At 37.0% G+C, this 19,149-nt stretch overlaps 1 protein-coding gene across 3 annotated transcripts in view; it reads right to left on the reverse strand.

The window, feature by feature from the left end:
• Positions 1-10,575: 10,575 nt before the first annotated feature.
• mrpl11 (mitochondrial ribosomal protein L11) overlaps positions 10,576-19,149 on the reverse strand; it is a 54,527-nt gene continuing 45,953 nt past the window's right edge. For all 3 annotated transcript variants that reach the window (XM_083561378.1, XM_083561377.1, XM_083561379.1), the window contains 4 exons: positions 17,088-17,183; positions 12,402-12,495; positions 11,707-11,866; positions 10,576-10,804 (listed from right to left, as the gene is read on the reverse strand). In XM_083561378.1, the coding sequence (XP_083417504.1) occupies positions 10,702-10,804; positions 11,707-11,866; positions 12,402-12,495; positions 17,088-17,183 (453 nt within the window). In that variant the 3' untranslated portion in view covers positions 10,576-10,701. The remainder of the gene's footprint in view (positions 10,805-11,706; positions 11,867-12,401; positions 12,496-17,087; positions 17,184-19,149) is intronic.

The following is a 19,149-nucleotide window of genomic DNA, read 5'->3' on the forward strand; positions in this document are numbered from 1 at the left end:
CAGCCAGTGAACAAGGGCGATCAATCTCAAAACGTGACTGCACAGGAAAATCATCACTGTCCAGCTAAAGCACATGAATCATGTTGATTTTAATCCTGCACACATTTTTATATAGATGGCCTTTGATTTCATATTAGGGTCTTTCATCCTGCAAATCATCTGTTCTACCACAGCCCAATGGTGATCTGTTTGATTCAGATCCAGTGACTGAGAAACCAGTGAAGAACAATGATTTTAATTAAAAAGTCTGAGCTGACTTTAGTTTTAGTCATTATTCTGCTGAAACTAGGCACTGGCCAAGAAATAATGCATATGTTCAGTAACAAAAAACAAATAAGCTGTTGCATCCAAGTGATTGTTTGATATTAATGGGCCCAAACATTTCAAGAAAACATTTCCCTCAGCTTTGCTCCATTGGCCTAGACTGCTCACTAAGACAGAATGGGTCCATTGATTTAACAGAAATTGAGAATCATCAGACCAGGATTTTTCTAGTCTTTAAATGTTTAAATTTGGTGAACCTACACACACTGCTGACTTGTGTTCTTGGCTAACAGAAGTGAAACCCAACATGGTTATCTGCTGTAGGCCATCTACCTCAAAGTTCAATGTGTTGTGTATTTAAAATGCTTCCTGGTCATCAGAATTGCACAAGTAAATGTAAAAGTAAATTTAATTTGTTACTGTACTTACGTAGCTTTTTCAAATGTCTGAACTTTACTCAAGTATTTGCATTTGGGAACATTTTTACTTCAACTTCACTACATTTCAAAGTTAAATATCTTACTTTTTACTCATCTATGTTGCGCAAAATAAGTCATTTATTTTTATTTATGAGTGGATAAAACGTAACTGGTCAAGCATGCAAGCCACCAATCAGGGTAGGGTGTGCTTTGTTTTAAAATAGTTTTGATTGCAGCTTTATGGCATCTACTTAGCACAAACATACAGTTCAGTGTCAGTTCAACAGCAAGGTAAAACTCCTGGCTCTAACTGGCCAGAAAACCTGTCTTCTTATTTGCACAATTTTTTTTTTTTTTTTTTTACTTAATCCACCAATGCAATTGCACAGAATGGTTATTTGAGTTACTGTAGCGTTTCTGTCAATTCTGAACAGTCTGGCCAGTCTCAATTGACCTCTTTCATCAACAAGGCATTTCTGTCTGCAGAGCTGCACTTCACTGGATGATTATTATTATTATTTTTAATATTACATCATTCCGAGAAAACTCTAGCGGCTGTTGAAAATCCCAAGAAATCAGCTGTTATATAAATACTCAAACCATCCAGTCATGCGTTCAGATATTACATTTTCCCATGATGATGGCTGAATTAAACATTACCTAAAACTGCTAGCTTGTATCTATATCATGTCATGCATTTTGCTGCTACTACAGGATGGATGCTTAAATAATTGCAATTTTGAGCAGGTATACGTGTGTTCCCAATAAAGTGATGTGTGTAAGTAAATTATTAAAGATGAAATACTTTGCACTCATGTCAAACTATTGTTTCTTTGTTTGTTTTTACTGGTGCACGTTACACACTGAGGGATAAAACAGTTTTAAACGCACACATATTTCTAACCACTAGAGGTCTCTAACGGACACTCCAGCGAACACAAATGGCTGAAAAAACATCACAAAAATGTATACTGATGTTACCACTTCTCTGGCAATCCTCCAATCATATCTGTAAACGTGATCACATCGAATGTAGATTAAAATAACTGAAACCGTGTGAGTACTTCCTGATGCTATATACACCCTATATGCAGATAAATCTAGTTATTAAAACGATTTAGTACCAACAAAAAAGTGAGACGTGAAACTGAATTGTCTGAATACACTCATAGTATATAGCACGTGATCAAACAATAACAATTATTAAAATAAATGTTTATTAAAAAAGAATGTTACCATGATAATTATAATACTACTAAAAAATAAGTCACCGTTCTTTTCCTTTTTGACTACCCATAAAACAAGAAAGGTGTCTGAGATGATCAAAAAAGGCATAAAATATCAGAGCCATTTTCAGAAACTAATGGCAACAAGAAACGTTTGGAGGCTAGCATCCTTGCCACCGGTTGAATATTTTTTTTACTGAAGGATTTTCTGATCAAAATTATTAAAGTCCAGTTATTTCTGAAAACATTATACATGCTATAGTTGAAATACATGACTACCAATAAATGTTGACCAGAACTATGTATTGTATATACTTTTGCTATCCATCCAGACAGAAGAACTGTGCATCTGAAGAGAATGTTGCCCTCTGGTGAAATTACAAGAAAATGTATATTTATTTAATTAATAAGATTTATTTAGGTGAGAATTCTCAAAGTTTGAGTGTTATAGCACATTCACTATGGATTAGAGGTGTAACAGTACAAAAAATTCCCCGCTTCGGTTTAATTTTGGTACGGTTAGGGGGAAGAAGTGCAAAACATAAAATTGTTTATCGTTTTTTACTTACGCAGTTTATTATTATTAACATTGGTTTGTTCAAATTGGTTAAACTGAAAAAAGACCCTTGTTATTTGTGTGTGTGTTTTACATTTAATATAAAATTTTTTAAAAAATATGATGTACTTAACTGTTCTATTTATTCCTTCAATCCTTCATTTATTTACTCCCTCGATATGCAAAAATTTCAGGATTTTCTCCTGTTAAGAGAAATTCTTGAAGCTGGATATAAAACACTAAAGAATCTATAGCACAAGCACTAGCGTTAGCCGCTAGCCACTTCTTTGTTAGCGGCAAACGCTATGGATTCTTTAGTGTTTTAATGCATGTGCAAAACAAATCTTATTTCTGGTACGGAAAGCCACAGTGACACTGCAGTTTTTATCAAACTTAAACACCATACAAAACAATATATATATATATATATATATATATATATATATATATATATATATATATATATATATATATATATATATATATATATATATATACAGTGGAACCAACTTTTCTTGACCTCGGTTAACTCGACAACCCTATTAAGTCAACGTTTTTGAAGTGGAACCGCCAAATTCTCGCTTTGTCTTAGCATTTTTTAATCGGTTATGTCGACTTTTTTATGTCGCCGAACCCTAATATCTCGAGCACAAGGGGGGGGGGAAATGTGCCATTTAACGTCAGTTATCTCGATCGGCACTGCGCAGCCGCAGAAGAACTCGCGAAAGTGGCGGAAAAATTAAGCCTTACAGATGCTACAGGTGTTGTATTGTATACTGATGAATCTCTGCTGTTAGTTAGTGTACATATGCCTTTTGTTGTTAAATGTTATGCGATGAACGGGAGGCGAAAGCGGCGCTTGGTAGGAGCCTGCCACGCCGAAGGGGGCGTGGCAGGTGGATTCCTGACAGTTAACAAACATGTATGTACATTTTCATAGCATGCCTTCATCAAACAAATCGCGGCAACGCTGTTGTGTAAAAAAACCCTCCAAAAACACATGCATGCACATTCTCATTTATTAACGCACATCATGTACATAAAGAAATTTCAAGCCTGTTAATATATTGCCACCATATTGGTTTTCGTTTATCTCGATCATCGGTTATCTCGATGCTTTTTGGCAACCCAGTAGGACATCGACATAACCGGGTATATACAGTGAGAAAAATAAGTATTTAAACACCCTGATATTTTGCAAGTTCTCCCACTTAGAAATCATGGAGGGATCTGAAATTGTCATCGTAGGTGCATGTCCACTGTGAGAGACATAATCTAAAAAAAAAATCCAGAAATCACAATATATGATTTTTCAACTATTTATTTATATGATACAGCTGCAAATAAGTATTTGAACACCTGATAAAGTCAATGTTAATATTTTATACAGTAGCCTTTGTTTGCAATTACAGAGGTCAAACGTTTCCTGTAGTTTTTCACTAGGGTTGCACACACTGCAGGAGGGATTTTGGCCCACTCCTCCACACAGATCTTCACTAGATCAGTCAGGTTTCTGGCCTGTCGCTGAGAAACACAGAGTTTGAGCTCCCTCCAAAGATTCTCTATTGGGTTTAGGTCTGGAGACTGGCTAGGCCATGCCAGAACCTTGATATGCTTCTTACAGAGCCACTCCTTGGTTATCCTGGCTGTGTGCTTTGGGTCATTGTCATGTTGGAAGACCCAGCCTCGACCCATCTTCACTGCTCTAACTGAGGGAAGGGGGTTGTTCCCCAAAATCTTGCAATACATGGCCCCGGTCATCCTCTCCTTAATACAGTGCAGTCGCCCTGTCCCATGTGCAGAAAAACACCCCCAAAGCATGATGCTACCACCCTCATGCTTCACAGTAGGGATGGTGTTCTTGGGATGGTACTCCTCATTTTTCTTCCTTCAAACACGTTTAGTGGAATTATGACCCAAAAGTTCTATTTTGGTCTCATCTGACCACATGACTTTCTCCCATGACTCCTCTGGATCATCCAAATGGTCATTGGCAAACTTAAGACGTGCCTAGACATGTGCCGGTTTAAGCAGGGGAACCTTCCGTGCCATGCATGATTTCAATCCATGACATCTTAGTGTATTACCAACAGTAACCTTGGAAACGGTGGTCCCAGCTCTTTTCAGGTCATTGACCAGCTCCTCCCGTGTAGTTCTGGGCTGATTTCTCACCTTACTTAGGATCATTGAGACCCCACGAGGTGAGATCTTGCATGGAGCCCCAGTCCGAGGGAGATTGACGGTCATGTTTAGCTTCTTTCATTTTCTAATGATTGCTCCAACAGTGGACCTTTTTTCACCAAGCTGCTTGGCATTTTCCCTGTAGCCCTTTCCAGCCTTGTGGAGGTGTACAATTTTGTCTCTAGTGTCTTTGGACAGCTCTTTGGTCTTGGCCATGTTAGTAGTTGGATTCTTACTGATTGTATGGGGTGGACAGGTGTCTTTATGCAGCTAACGACCTCAAACAGGTGCATCTAATTTAGGATAATAAATGTAGTGGAGGTGGACATTTTAAAGGCAGACTAACAGGTCTTTGAGGGTCAGAATTCTAGCTGATAGACAGGTGTTCAAATACTTATTTGCAGCTGTATCATACAAATACATTTTTTAAAAATCATAAATTGTTTTAGATTATGTCTCTCACAGTGGACATGCACCTACAATGACAATTTCAGACCCCTCCATGATTTCTAATTCTAAAATCTAAACTTATTTTCCTCACTGTATATATATACATATACACCCCTGGCATTGTTTTGTATGTTTTTTAAGTTTAAAAAGAAAATGCGCTCAAAGTGTGAGGCAGAGACTAAACAAACATGAGGTTTTCCACTTAATATGTTCCTGAGGGGAACTCATTAAGTTTTAAGATTGCATTTAACCCTGTACTAAAAAATGCAGGAATGAATGCGTGTACCATTGCACCCCTACTATATATATAAATGTATTGTTCATTAACATAGATTCACCATGAGATATATCTTCATGCACTTTTATTATTGATTCAACCAAAATAATACATCTCCTGTTGTTATTTTGATGAAAGCATCATCCCCTTGTGTCCCCCCTTGTGTCCCCTTGAAAAAGACAAAAGAATTTCATGACTACATTATGCAAAGGTCTCTTTTGAAGTGTGCCACAGTGGCTGGCAGAGCCATCAAAGTAAAGCCACTTACAGTTCGAGAATGGGTAGTCACAAAGTCAAAGGAGGAAATAAAGTGCATCTGAATCATTGTATTTGGCGTTTTATCATCTGCTCTCTGTAAATCACATGAAAAGGGCAGGCAAAATAACATCCACAGTGAACTATTTGCATACAAGATTTAAATATATGAAGGCCTATAAATCAGTAACTTGACAATATAACTATTAAGATTGAGTAATGCATTCTATCATGAGGTCTCAGTGGCATAACAATGATGTGGGATAAATTACACACACACACACACACACACACACACACACACACACACACACACACACACACGCACACGCACACATTTGAAGGCAGCTGCATTCTGGATTTCAAATGGCTTTGTGTTGTATTAGTTTGATGCTGTGGTGTTCTGACTATCAAACATAGCAAATCAAAAAATATGAACGCATTTGTTCAAACCAAAAAATATATAAAATTTTATTGTCTGTGTTTGTGTAATTTGTCATTTGTATTTGCAATAAATGAATGACTTGGAGAAGAATATAATACCTATTGCACATGTACTCTAGGTGGTGTTCCATTATTACTAGTAGGCTGCATTAATCTACTCTGTAGACAAAATCAATCCAGCATTACCTTTATATACCATACTGTGAATCTTTTCTTACCGCCATTGGAGGTGCTGTTATACCTGATATTACAAAAGTCCAAAAAAAAGTCAAAAATGTGTTTGGAGAGGCCAATTTAATTTCAGCACCTCACATCAGGCTCTTGAGGGTAAGTGGCAGACAGAGACTCCCCTCAGAATGTCTATCACAAATTATGAGACACTGTCCATGGTGGTGTAATGCACTACAATGGCACCACATATGCCTAAAACTTAGATTTAAGTATTATTGTGAAGTATTTTTGTGACTCCAGAGTGGCACCTTTCTTCCCTTAAAGGTGAGGTGAAGACTTTATTTTTAATAGGCTCCAAGTAGGACCCTTTTTGTGAGAAGATAACCCACTTCCTTGGTCTTTACAGGCTCCAGGAGGACTACTCTTGCAATCTGTTAACAATCGTAGCATTGTCAGCAGGACCGGTACAGCTCATAGCAATCTGCCAGAATCTAGTTGACAAGCAATAATAACTACTGCTTAGGTGACAGGGCAGCTAACACAGTCAACGAATCTAGACTCATAAGAAAAGGACTAGCTTAGGCAACATATTCACCTGCATGAATCTCAAGAACACCCATGGTGTCAAGAAAGGCCAAAATGTTGAACAAATATTATTCGCATTGTCACTGTTTCAAATTCTAGGCATAAATGACCATGTGCAAAAGAAAGTGAGGAGGTGATTCTCACTGCACTTTATGGTAAGGACTGGTGAAATATAAGACCATCCTTCAGTTCAGCTACAATTATTTGATGGACAGTTAAATTAGTATAGGTTGATGCACAAAGGCAGACAAGTTGGCCACTGTGTATTAAAAAGTGCAATTAATATAGAGTACGTTTGGGCTGAAATAGTGACAGCTTCTCATCTGATCTACAAAACACAATCTAAAAAACTATACAACACCATCCTAGATGAAAAAGTAGTTCTAAATCGGTTAAAGCCTTTATTTGTATTGCAAAATCTATTACTTATATAGAAATTGAGTGATAGTCAATTTTTAAATAATTGTTAGTATAAAATCTTTAAATATCAATATTAGAAATTGCCATGATGAACAGTCCATTGAACAACAACAAGACTAAAATCTATTTCCATATTTAACCTACCATGGAGCAAATATGCCTTGGAATATACTGTGCTTTACATATGAAAAAACATTGCTACATTTTGTCAGTAAAAAAACAAACACAAATATGTTTGTGCCTGGCTTGTCTGTATGACACCTTGTGGCAATTCCAAATTATCAAACCATTTCCTAATCAATGATAACTTTGGTTCTCTTTTATGTTGAAATTAAGACCTCCCAAAGACAGGTCATGAGATACTGTATGTTAGTAACAGTATGCGTCTAAATATATATATATATATATATATATATATATATATATATATATATATATATATATATATATATATTTGCCAAAAAGTGACGTTAAAAGTTTCAAAAACGTGTGCTGTGTAAAATGTAAATTAAAACAATGCAAGAATGTGCAAATCTCACAAGCCATATTTTATTCAGTATATAAGAGAAAATGTTTGAGGAAATGTAGCCTTTTAGGTTAAAAAGGTCATTTTAAATTTGATGGCTGCAATTAGTCTAAAAAAGTTAGGACAGCACCAATTTACCACTGTGTAACATTCCCTTTTGTTTTAAGAACAGCACCCAAACTATTTTACTCTGAAGCCATGCTGTTGTAATAGATGCAAAAGTGATTTTGCATTGTCTTGCTGAAATATGCATTTCAGGCTTTCCCTAAAAAAGATGTCATCTAGATGGAAGCATATTTTTTTCTCTAAGACCTGTATATACCTTTCAGCATTGATAGTGCCTTTTCAAATGTGCAAACTTTCCCTCCCATATATACTAACATACACACACATATCCCATACTAACAAAGATGCAGACTTTTGATGGTCTCTTTAATCTGGAGAACACCGCATCCATAGTTTACAAAAAAGATTCTCAATTTTCAGTGATCACAGTACAGTTTTAAATTTTTACCTCAATCCATTTTAAATCAGCTTCGGCCCAGAGAAGACAGCGGCATTTCTGGATCATGTTCACATTATTCTTCATTGCATGATAGACCCTTAACCTGCATGTGTGGCGGACATTGCGATTTGTGTTCACAGACAATGATCTTTGAATGGGTTACTGAGCCCATGCAGTGATTTCCATTACAGAGTAATACCCATTTGAATGCGGTGTGCCTGAGGGCCAGAAGATCACAAGCATCCAATATTGATTTTTGTCCTTGTCCCATGCACAGAGAGATTTCTCCAGATTCTCAAAATATTTCTATATTATTATATACTGTAGATTTTATTTTTCCACAATATTAAGACACAGTTTTTCTAGAGTTTTTTGTAGATTGGAGACTCTGCCTCTCTATGATACATTGTTTACACAATGATGTTACTGAACCAAGTAAACCTAACTAGTTGCAAAATATTCTTCCAGCTTCCAACACTTACTTTTAAAGACTTTACACAATACTAGTTGCACAATACCAACTTTCTTTTTTAGTATTCAATGTATCAAAATTCCTTAAAGTGGTACATTTCCTCAATTTCAACATTTGAAACATGTTCTATTGTGAATAAAATGTGGATTTATTATATTTGGAAATCTGTTTTATTAACATTTTACACAGCTTTTCAACTTTCTTTGGAACAGTCATTGTAATCAAAGGTAGTACATACACAGCCATAGTATGTCTTGCCTGGTTTGACATTTAAAGATTTCAATCATGGTGGGAGTCTGTTTTTTTTTCTCCACACCAGCTGGGAATTAGCAGTCGATGGAAATCAACTGCAAGGTTGTGCAGTATACAGGTGAGAGCACCTACAGCAGTTAAAAAAAACAACATACCAATTAAGTGTGCCATAAGTGTTTGCATCACATGTAACATTGTGTCACATTATCCGTAATAACTGTAAATACATGGAAAACCAACTGGCTTCACAGTTGTTTGAACTCACCAAGGAGCTTTTGCCCATCATCCTAGGAATTTCAGGGATATTTAGTACATTTGTGTTTGTTCTATGAGCCACAGAATGGGGGACTTGACTGAATAGAGCAATCTCAATATATTTGGTATCACACACAGAAAGCTATTATGTTCTGCCCATGGCAGTGAAAAATTCCTGGCCTTCACTTACTTCTGATAGACACCTGCCTTTTGCACTGCTTCACTGTGGGGAAATTAATATAAAATTTTTTATGAGCTCTTTGATTCTTAGGCCCTGACTAGCTACTCAATCAGACTTATCAAAGGATTTGATTAATCTGTGCTCTTAGCACTGTGTGCTGTTTAATATTCAAAATGCAAACTGTTCTTAAATGCACACGACATTATGTCCACTGTTTAGTTTAGCAACAAATTTTTCTTTTTTAATCCTTTTTAGTGTTCATTCAGGAGATGCTTAAACACAGAATTCTAGATTATCTGAACCTTATCCAAAACAGAAAAACCCATTGGATAGTGTGATCACTTTTGTTTTTTCACTACAATTGCAACTTGGAAAAATTAGCTTAAGGCCAAAATGCTTGCTTGGCATACTTCTAAACAATTTTCAAACATCATACTTGTTTAAATCTTATGAGCAAATGAGCAAATGAGTTGCAAGCAAAATCAGTTTTATATACACTCAATGTCCACTTTACTAGGAAGACATTTATACCTTCACATTTATTAGAAATCATCTAATCAATCATTCATGTGAAAGAAGCACACAGCATGAAATTATGCAGCGCTTCAGGTTAAATTGACATCAAACATTAGTATGGTGAAGAAAGGTAATCTCAGAGACCTTTTGACGTGGACTGTTGGTGCCAGAGGGGCGAGTCTAAATATTGCAGGAACTTATCTCCCGTGGGCTTTAGGGTTAAAAAAAAATTATATGAAAAGCAAAAAATTAAAATGTATAAATGTATAAATCAGGGAGCGAATTCAGTAAATGTAACTCAGCCATGGTGATCAGAAAAGCATTTCTTAGCATGGCAAATGCTGAGGTGGATGGGGTACATCAAGACATCAAGTTTCACTCTTGCCTGCACACAGCAAGAATCTGAGGCTTCAGTTGACAGTCACACTGAAACTGAACAGCTGAAAAAAGTTTCAACAGTCCTAACAGTTGTACCTGACAAGAGTGAAACAAAGAGACAGAAACAAAAAGACAAGAGAAGAAATAAACACAAAAATTATCTTGCCAGAAAGCAAAATAGGCAAAAGGAAAGAGCGTTGTGAGATTTATAGTTCCAGTAACCACTAGGAATACGACTGAAATAATATAAAAGTATTTTATTACCAAAGGGGGGTCTTGTGTAAATTCAGGATTTCTGTTGTCTACACAATGCAGGTGTGTGTGTTGACATGGGATATAAACAACAGGCAGATACAGTGGGATTATTTTTATTTCTTTTTTCCTGTGGCTGCCTCCATGTTAGCTGCTGCTTCTTCCTTCAGTCTCTCTTCACGTTGTCGGAGAAACTCGCCGTAGTCTTCGGGTGACAAGCTGACAGAGCGATGACAAGAGAGGAGTGAGAGAGCAAGCCGAAGACATACCACAATGAGAGGAGTGTGCAGAGAAAGAAGGTGGAGAATGAGAGAAAGAGAGAGAGGGAGAAGGGGGGGTGGAATTGAGAGATACATCAGCATTAAATTTGAATTTCAAAATTTTTTCAGTTCATTGAAATGCAGAACAAATGTCTTTCATGCATGCATGATGAGTCAAGCTGGTTGTGCTTTAGTGACAAGGTTCATTCAGCCAGGAGCAACAATGTCATCTTTGAGAGATATCTGAGACCTAGTTAACTAATGTAATGAGGTCCTATTTTCATACTCATTCGAATTTTTAATAATTCACATTGGCATAAAGCCATTTTAAATTGTTGTTTGCAGATTAGTTAACAAAAAACTGCTTCGCCAGCAGGTAAGGCCCCCCGCTTAAAAAACAAAACAAAAACGTAGCTATAAATATGTGCATAAAGCTATTACCTAGCTCTTGCTGAGATCCCTCATCTTTATTTAACTATTAATTATTCAAACTATAAAAATGCATTTTAAACTAGAAACAGGGTGCATATTGAGTTGAAGTCTCAGCTGTACACCAGGGAGCAACGAAAAATATTTTCATGAGAATGAAAAAAAAAATCTAAAGAGCTTTGAATGATGGAAATATGAATGAACTACGTTAATAAAAAAAAAAAGTTTTGAAAGTTATGAGCTGAATAAATAATGTGGAACTATGCATAATAATGAGGTACTACAAATAATACTAAGGCCTAATACTAACCAAGTGCTAGTTTTAATATTATGCAAGTGGCAAAGATGGTGCTGTATGTATAAAGTCTGGCATAAGTAATGCACTTTTGTGTTAGTGTGTAAAACTGTGAGAGGCAAAACTTTATTTCTCACTCGTTGACAACTTTGATGCCAAGTGATCTGGCTGAACCGATGATGCTCTTCACCACGTTCTGCATGGAGGCGTCTTGGAGCTTGAAGCATTCGTCCTGCGCCTTGACCTGTGCTATCTCGTACACCGCCCGAACAGACACCATACCAGCCATCTCATGCCCTAGTGAGAACAGCAGAGGCACAGAGCTGGTTACGAGTGAAGAGATAGAGTCAGACATAGAAAAAAAGTGGAAGGAAGAAGGAAAAAACCCTAGAGCACAAAAGCAAAAGCATAAATGTGTAACAGTGTGAGAATGAGATGAGTACGAGTGTTCTGAAAAGGAGGGGTGTAGTGGAAGAAAGAGAAAACTTATGAGCAGTCAGAAGGAAAGGAGAAGAGAGGTATTAAAAGAGCAGTTGCTATGAGAGGCTATAATTGAAACAGACATGAATATAGGAAAATGAGACAACATTTACAATTCTCTTTCCTTCGTGCAGCACCTTTTTGCCACTGATTTTCTCTGAATAAATTTGCTTCTTCTTCTGGCATGGCTCAGCATAAATATATCATCAATCAAAAAAAATTCAATCAGAAGTCTGCCTGTTCTTTCGTAAAACATAAGCTGAGACTGAGGCATACAAATGGGCAACCGGGAGCTGCAAGAAGGCCATGACGATGTATGACCACAGCTTTAGTTATAATAAGGCTAACTCACCGGTTTTTCCTGCTCCTTTCTCAATGCCCGCGGCTTGTTTCAAGAAGTAGGAAACAGTGGGCTGCCCGATCTTTAAGTCATACGTCCTATCTGGCTGCAGGGAGGGAAAAAAACAGAAACTCAATGCTATTTCATCCATTAAAGTTGGAAAAACATAAAAGGCTCTATAAAGTCACAATCACAGCAGTAACAAATCTAAAATATGCTAAAACATGGTCAACACAGCTACAGTACTTGATTGTAGGACCTTTCAAAGACATGAAAAACCTTAAAAAAGGTCTGACCACTGTTCACCCCTATGCCAAATGCAGCTATTTGTGACACTTTGGCCTCAGACTCTGTAGGTAACCCTGCAAAAATTGAATTGCTATTCACAGCCTGAAACAGTCTTTTGTAGACTCTCTGATGTGTCCAGTGAAGCTAACATCTACGCACCCCACACGCACAAACTAGTCTGGGCTGCTGCTACTGAGGCTTTAAGGCACGGATTAAGCGTCACAGAGTGGATCAAAGACAATGAGCGCATAGCAGACAGCCTAATGGGACTGCTGGGAATTCACAAGAGTCCAACAAGGCATCATATCCCAGCCAGAATCGACTGCAGCCATCCAGCTAAACTCTAAAGCCAACAACGTCAATTTAACAACACAGTAAAATGGTCCTTCTTTAGCGGAGACCAGCTAATCTTTTACTTCTGTCTCCCCTAATCCATGTGCCTACAAAAAAAGAACCCCACATTTGCCCTAGGGCCTGCTTTGCATTTGGCTGTTAATGATTATGTCCTCCTTTGATTTGAATGGAGGGATATTTCTTCACTAGCCTTCTGCAATGATGGGAATATCCCTCAAAAAGTAAATGCAAAGAAATAGTACTCAAATTCTGCTGCAATTAGACATGACAATTGGTAAATGGAACATTTATGTATATAGAAGTCTTCGTTAATGAGACCAAGAAATGCTCAGAGAAATGTGTCTGACATTATGGGCTATTACACGGTACGTTATATTCATTAAATTTTTATTGGTAACAGTTATAAATAGAGAACCAGGTTCATTTGCGAATATTTATTCCATCAAGCCAATTAAATCCAGCAGGTGGAACGTCATGGTTAAGTATTAGCATTAGGATATAAAACAGCATGATCCAACATTAAATTTGACTTATCCCACACTGACAGAGTAAATCTAGAAGGACACACACAAGACCTAAGGAAGGTTTATAAATGTTGAAATAAATGATGTTTATGATCAGATGGCTGCACAAAAAAAACATTCACTGGCTTTACCAGTCTTTAGTAAACCATGGTCATGGTCATAATGTTTGAAAGAAAGAAATTAGGACTAGCAGTGAAATTACTCATGCTGGGTAACAACAAAAAAAGAACTCCTACTACACCATGGAGCTCTGGCCAAAAAAAACCCCAGATTTGTATTGAGATGGGAAGTCCTTGTGGGTCTAAAATAAATGTTTGTTCATGATATAGTTCCTTAAAACTGTTGGTTCTAACAGGGCCCAAGACTCACTTCTCCTGTTTTGACTTTGTAAAAAGATCTGTCTCATGTGATGCCATCAGTTGACAGCTGAGACAGATATACCTGTTATTTACATTTATTTCCAAAAACACATTTCATGACTAGAAACGTTGCTGTGTTTGTCAAAATCTGATTCCACTTTAAAGCCAGACCCGGAAAACTAAAGTGGAAAAACCTACATTTAAGCCTTTCTCTAATTAAATCTGTACCGCATTTTGTGCAGTGTTCATTCAGCGAATCTCACCTCATGTTTAATGACATGTTTCATGTTTAACAAGAAATAACCCCAGCAAAAAAAAACGTTACAGGAGCAAATTTGGTTCTTGCTTAGTGAGAGTACAGGAGTGCAGATGCCTGGTAAAAGTTTGGGAATTAAAACACTGAGAAGTCTGTGATTATATAGATATATATCTCAAGTCAAAAGGCTTTTATTGTCATTTCTTTATACACAGATGTACACAGTAAAAACGTTACTCCAGAACCCTGGTGCTACACTGAACAACAGAGCTACAACACACAACATAAAGCTACATAAAGTGCACCGAGTGCAACCAAGTGCAAACAGTGCAGACAAAAAAGAGTAGACAGACAGTACAGACAGACAGACAACACAAGACAGTGTGGGACAATATACAACACAAGATAGCACCGACCAGTAATCCTACTGTATACTCTGAATGTACAGTTCTGTACAATATCTCTCTCTCTCTCTCTCTCTCTCTCTCTCTCTCTCTCTCTCTCCCTTTTCATCATTTCTGCAAGCTTGGATGGCTGCCATTGTATATGAGTCTATGCATGAAAGCACTGAAAGATAGACAGAGATCAGATCAGATATACTATATTTGGTCCCAATTAACTTCACAATGTTAATTAAGTGGTTAAATTTCTTTGTAAAAATAACAATACTTGATCATTTTACTTAAAAAGGTTAACTGTTAACTATATATATATATATATATATATATATATATAAAAAAAAGTAAAAAAAAAATGAGTAAAAGTTTACTCATTTAAACATATATTTTCTATTGCTTTCTTGTCCAGTTCAGTTGTTTATGTGCCCATTGCAGGTGCATTCAGTGGTACAGTTACAGAGCCTCCTCAATGAAACTCGGGTGCTCTTGACTGTGTCACTGATTTATCAGTTGACATGCCTTAGACACATTTCGGTAAATACTAACCACTGCATACTGGAACGGGACACAGGACTTGCTATTTCAGAGATGCTCTGTTTCAGTTGTCATCACAATTTAGCCCTTTTCAAGAAAACTCATATCCTTATGTTTGATTTGGAGGGGTTATTACTAATAAAGAGTGGGTTTGAAAAGATCACTGAACTGGCTGATTTTGAATGTCACACCACCTAATGAACAGTACCATTCAAACGTATGAACATTTTTCTGTCTGCACAAATTGGGGAAAAATGGCTTATACCAAATCAAATTAGCACCATGTCAGCGTTATACCAGCAAATTAAGCTTATGGATGCACAACAATTGAGCGCTTAGAGGGATATCACAACAGCTAATGCAACTATGCACAATAATTGGTCAATATTATGAGAACATTTTGGAAATATTGATGCATGCTAGCTAAGTTGAAAAGAAAATTAATCATTTGATATTAAATTTAATTCAATAAATAGGCAATAAAAAATATGAAGGCTATAACATCAGCCTAGAAGTGCAAATAAGAAAGAAATGAGTATGACATTTCCAAGTAGCCTATTCCTGCTTCTTCTACACCCTCCGCTCTTTGCTCTTTAACTTCGCTCTTTAGCTTTACAATAAAATCGGTATATATTGTATACCTTTAAAACTAGTGTTAGACAGTTGAAAACATGTCAAGGAAAAAGTGATTGTTGTCATTCATTTCCTCATAAAATGTCAAAAGAGAGCTACTGCACTTGGAACACCACAAAAACATCAAAATCTCCTGATTTCCTGCCTTTGGCATTCACAGCAGCCATCACTGACAAAAAAAAAACCCTTCATAGAGATTAAATCGAAAGCAAAATGTCAAAAATACTGTCATGTGAAGTCCAGATTGATATCACAGCAAAACAGGATCACTAACAAAGGGTAGAAAAGAAAAAAGAATTCTTATTCAGATATGCTACGCAGGCATAAGAAAAGGATAGGGCATAAATGTAATGTAAAAGTCAAAAGTTACTTAATGATAATGCATGCCTACGTTTCTTAGACCATGAAATGTCTCCTTCAGAGATGCAAAAAAGACAGGAAACGGCAGTGCAAGCGCTTCCAGTGAGGCTGTAAGACAGAGTGCTTAACCTGAGCACTGTTAAATGAAAGAAATGAAAATGGAACCTGCTTTAGGAGCTTCCAGGTAGTCATGCAGCCTCTAAGGTTTGTCATGAGTAACCCACATGAAATGAAAAGAAATCCTTCACGCCTTTCGCATTGTGCTTCTCAGCCTGCCACTCTGGCATCGATTCCATATGCAGCTATGCGTATACGAATCCATCTTTCTGTAAAATCTTGAGACAGCTTGTATTTTGTTTATTATATTATTGTACTAGCCTGGTCAAAAATAAGAAGACGAGAACAGAAAGAGACATTTGCAGGGGGTGGGGGATGTGGGTCAGCCAAATAAGAGGCATCAGGTAAGGCTCTCCTAATGCACCCAAGAAACAAATCATTCAAGCTGCTTCCATTACTCTACAAAGCACTGAAGCAAGTACATTACCAGTATTAACTCCAAGAGCTGAAATGATAACAGCATCTTTGGCAAATATTCTATAATAAAGAAGATCCGACGAGTTCAGACCAGGTGAAACGTATGTGCGTTGCATTACGACAGCTAATAAATTCTAAAGTCTGCACTGCAGTTGATTCCAGTCAAATCGAGGATTCCATTTGAACATAATAACCATGCAAGCTTCAATCTACACTTTAACATTCATACTGCATCAGTGGCTGCTTATAACAAGTGGGTTAGAACAATATGAGCCATATCTCTGAGGACTCATATAAACTGGATAAATGAATATGGGACAAAAAAAGATAGTGATCATTTGCCACAATTCCAAGGCCACGTGGGAAAGATCTGCTCCACAATGTTGTCAGATTTACAATGCAAAATCAAATGAAAACTAGTTTAAAAAAAATTATAATAATAAGTGTTCACATTTTACCTTGACATTGATCTTGATGGGAAGAGGAATGCCTTCTTTAAGGTCTTTGGTTTTCTCATTGAAGTCCTTACAGAATGCACCGATTGGGATCCCTCGCTGGAATGACAAAACATAAAAAAAAATCTGTAAACTATATATTGACATTGATACATTGGGTAAATTGACTTTCTTGAGATATCACAGGTATCATTACAAATGTAAGACTGAAGATATATGTATTATATAGTGATGTGCAGTGTGTACTGTAAATATGTTATTCTTGTCAGATTAGCCTCATCACCTATCCTTAAATCTGAACTGGTACACTGAATATTTCAGACGGTCATCTTATGGTGGCTTTCATTTGTGGAATACCAATTACCCTTTAGAAAGGCAGCGTGGTGAGTGTCAATCACTCAATAACTTATTGGTGCACTGCAAGTGCGTGTTCATGCTTGGCTGCCTGTTAGCACACGAGGGGGAGAATGGAGGAGTCCATTTGGCCAAGGGTGAGTGTGTGTGTTTTTAGAATATGGCAGTCATCACGCCTGTGAGATGCGATAAATGAGATCCTTGTTACTGCTCCATGCCACATAGAGAGCTAAATGTAAAGCTGACATTAAGTGAGCACTGGCTGCCATTTCTTGTCCGTTCCTTCAATTCAACATGGGCGCATTTTCTGTGACTCTAATTCACAGGCCACTACTAATCAGTAATTTAATTACAGGAAAGAGAGAGCTATGCTGACCTTCCCAAAGGCACCATGTTGGCCAAGACTCACTTTTTATCCTGCTGTCAGATTTTCAATAAAGGTAGGCTCTGAATTTCAAAATGATTTATTGGCAGCCTGACATATCAAACAATGTCAGACAATCATTTAGAAATAGAAAAAAAAAACTAGCTTGGACTTAAAAAATGATTTACAAGCCAGTGTACACAATTCTAAAGCATCTTTGTTGTACAAGATGATTACAAAGCCATTTCCTTGCAGCATTTAGTTTATTTTTCTCATGATCAAACACTACATAAACGTTTGTCCAGTTTAGCAACCAATATAAATTCATGGACATGATGAAGTGTCCTTTATTCAGTGGTGGCCACATATAAGAAAAAAAAGTGATTTGTGCAAAATGCTGACCCTGTCTTTCAAAAGAACAGTAATAAAACTTCCATCAAACTGATAATGGCAAATAACCTTGGTCTGGACTGTAATAAAATGCACCTAAGAAGAACTTAAAGCAAGAATTATTTGAGAACATTTTTTTCCTATGGCCAAATAGCTGCGTTGCCATGCCAACACAACGAAAATACTACTGGTGTGGATGAGTTAAATGCTTTTGGACACAGGCACCAAGTAATCTTCCTCATGGCAGATGGCATTACTGTGGGGCTGGTGTGTTGCATTTGAATTTGAGAAGAAAAAAAAAAAGAAAAACGTGGAAAAACAACTTGTGCTAATAAAATGCAAAACAAAAGTGCCTGAATCCAGTCTCCCTGCTGACTTGCTTATTAACAGCAATCTCATGTGAACCGTCCTGGCATCTAAGCAAACTCTCATTTAGCTGAAAACAACAGAGCTGAGTAAACAGAGGGGTGGGGGAGAGAGTTGTAATTAAATATGAAAAAATGTTTTATAGAAGTTTGTGGTTACTGGGAAAGACTCATCTGAACAGCCACCAATAAAGAGTATTGGATTTAAGGCTAGGATTTTAAGGCTGATGTTTTCCCATTTCTTTTAATTTGCCTTTTAACTACAAAGAAAAGCAAAACACTGCAATTGGAAGGTAGTTTGATCTACTAAACAAATCATCTGACAAACAAAGCATAGAGCGATTTTTTTTTTTATAAGAAAGGCACACAAGTGTCATTGTAGGGAACTGGAGAGACTGGAAAAGTGATATAAGCATGAGCATACTGGAGCACAAGCCAAACCGAGTCAAGTCAAGCCGTAATGGATATTTAGATGTTTCATTATCATAAGTGTGGCCACTATAAGATTGGAAAACTGTTTGAGTGAAAAGGAGAGTTGATCTCTTTGGCACGCTTTCTAAAGCATGGTGGTGGTTCATAGAGATGCCAAGTG

The sequence above is a fragment of the Silurus aristotelis genome, assembly GCF_946808225.1.
Source record: "Silurus aristotelis genome assembly, chromosome: 14".
In the NCBI taxonomy this organism is placed as follows: Eukaryota; Metazoa; Chordata; class Actinopteri; order Siluriformes; family Siluridae; genus Silurus; species Silurus aristotelis.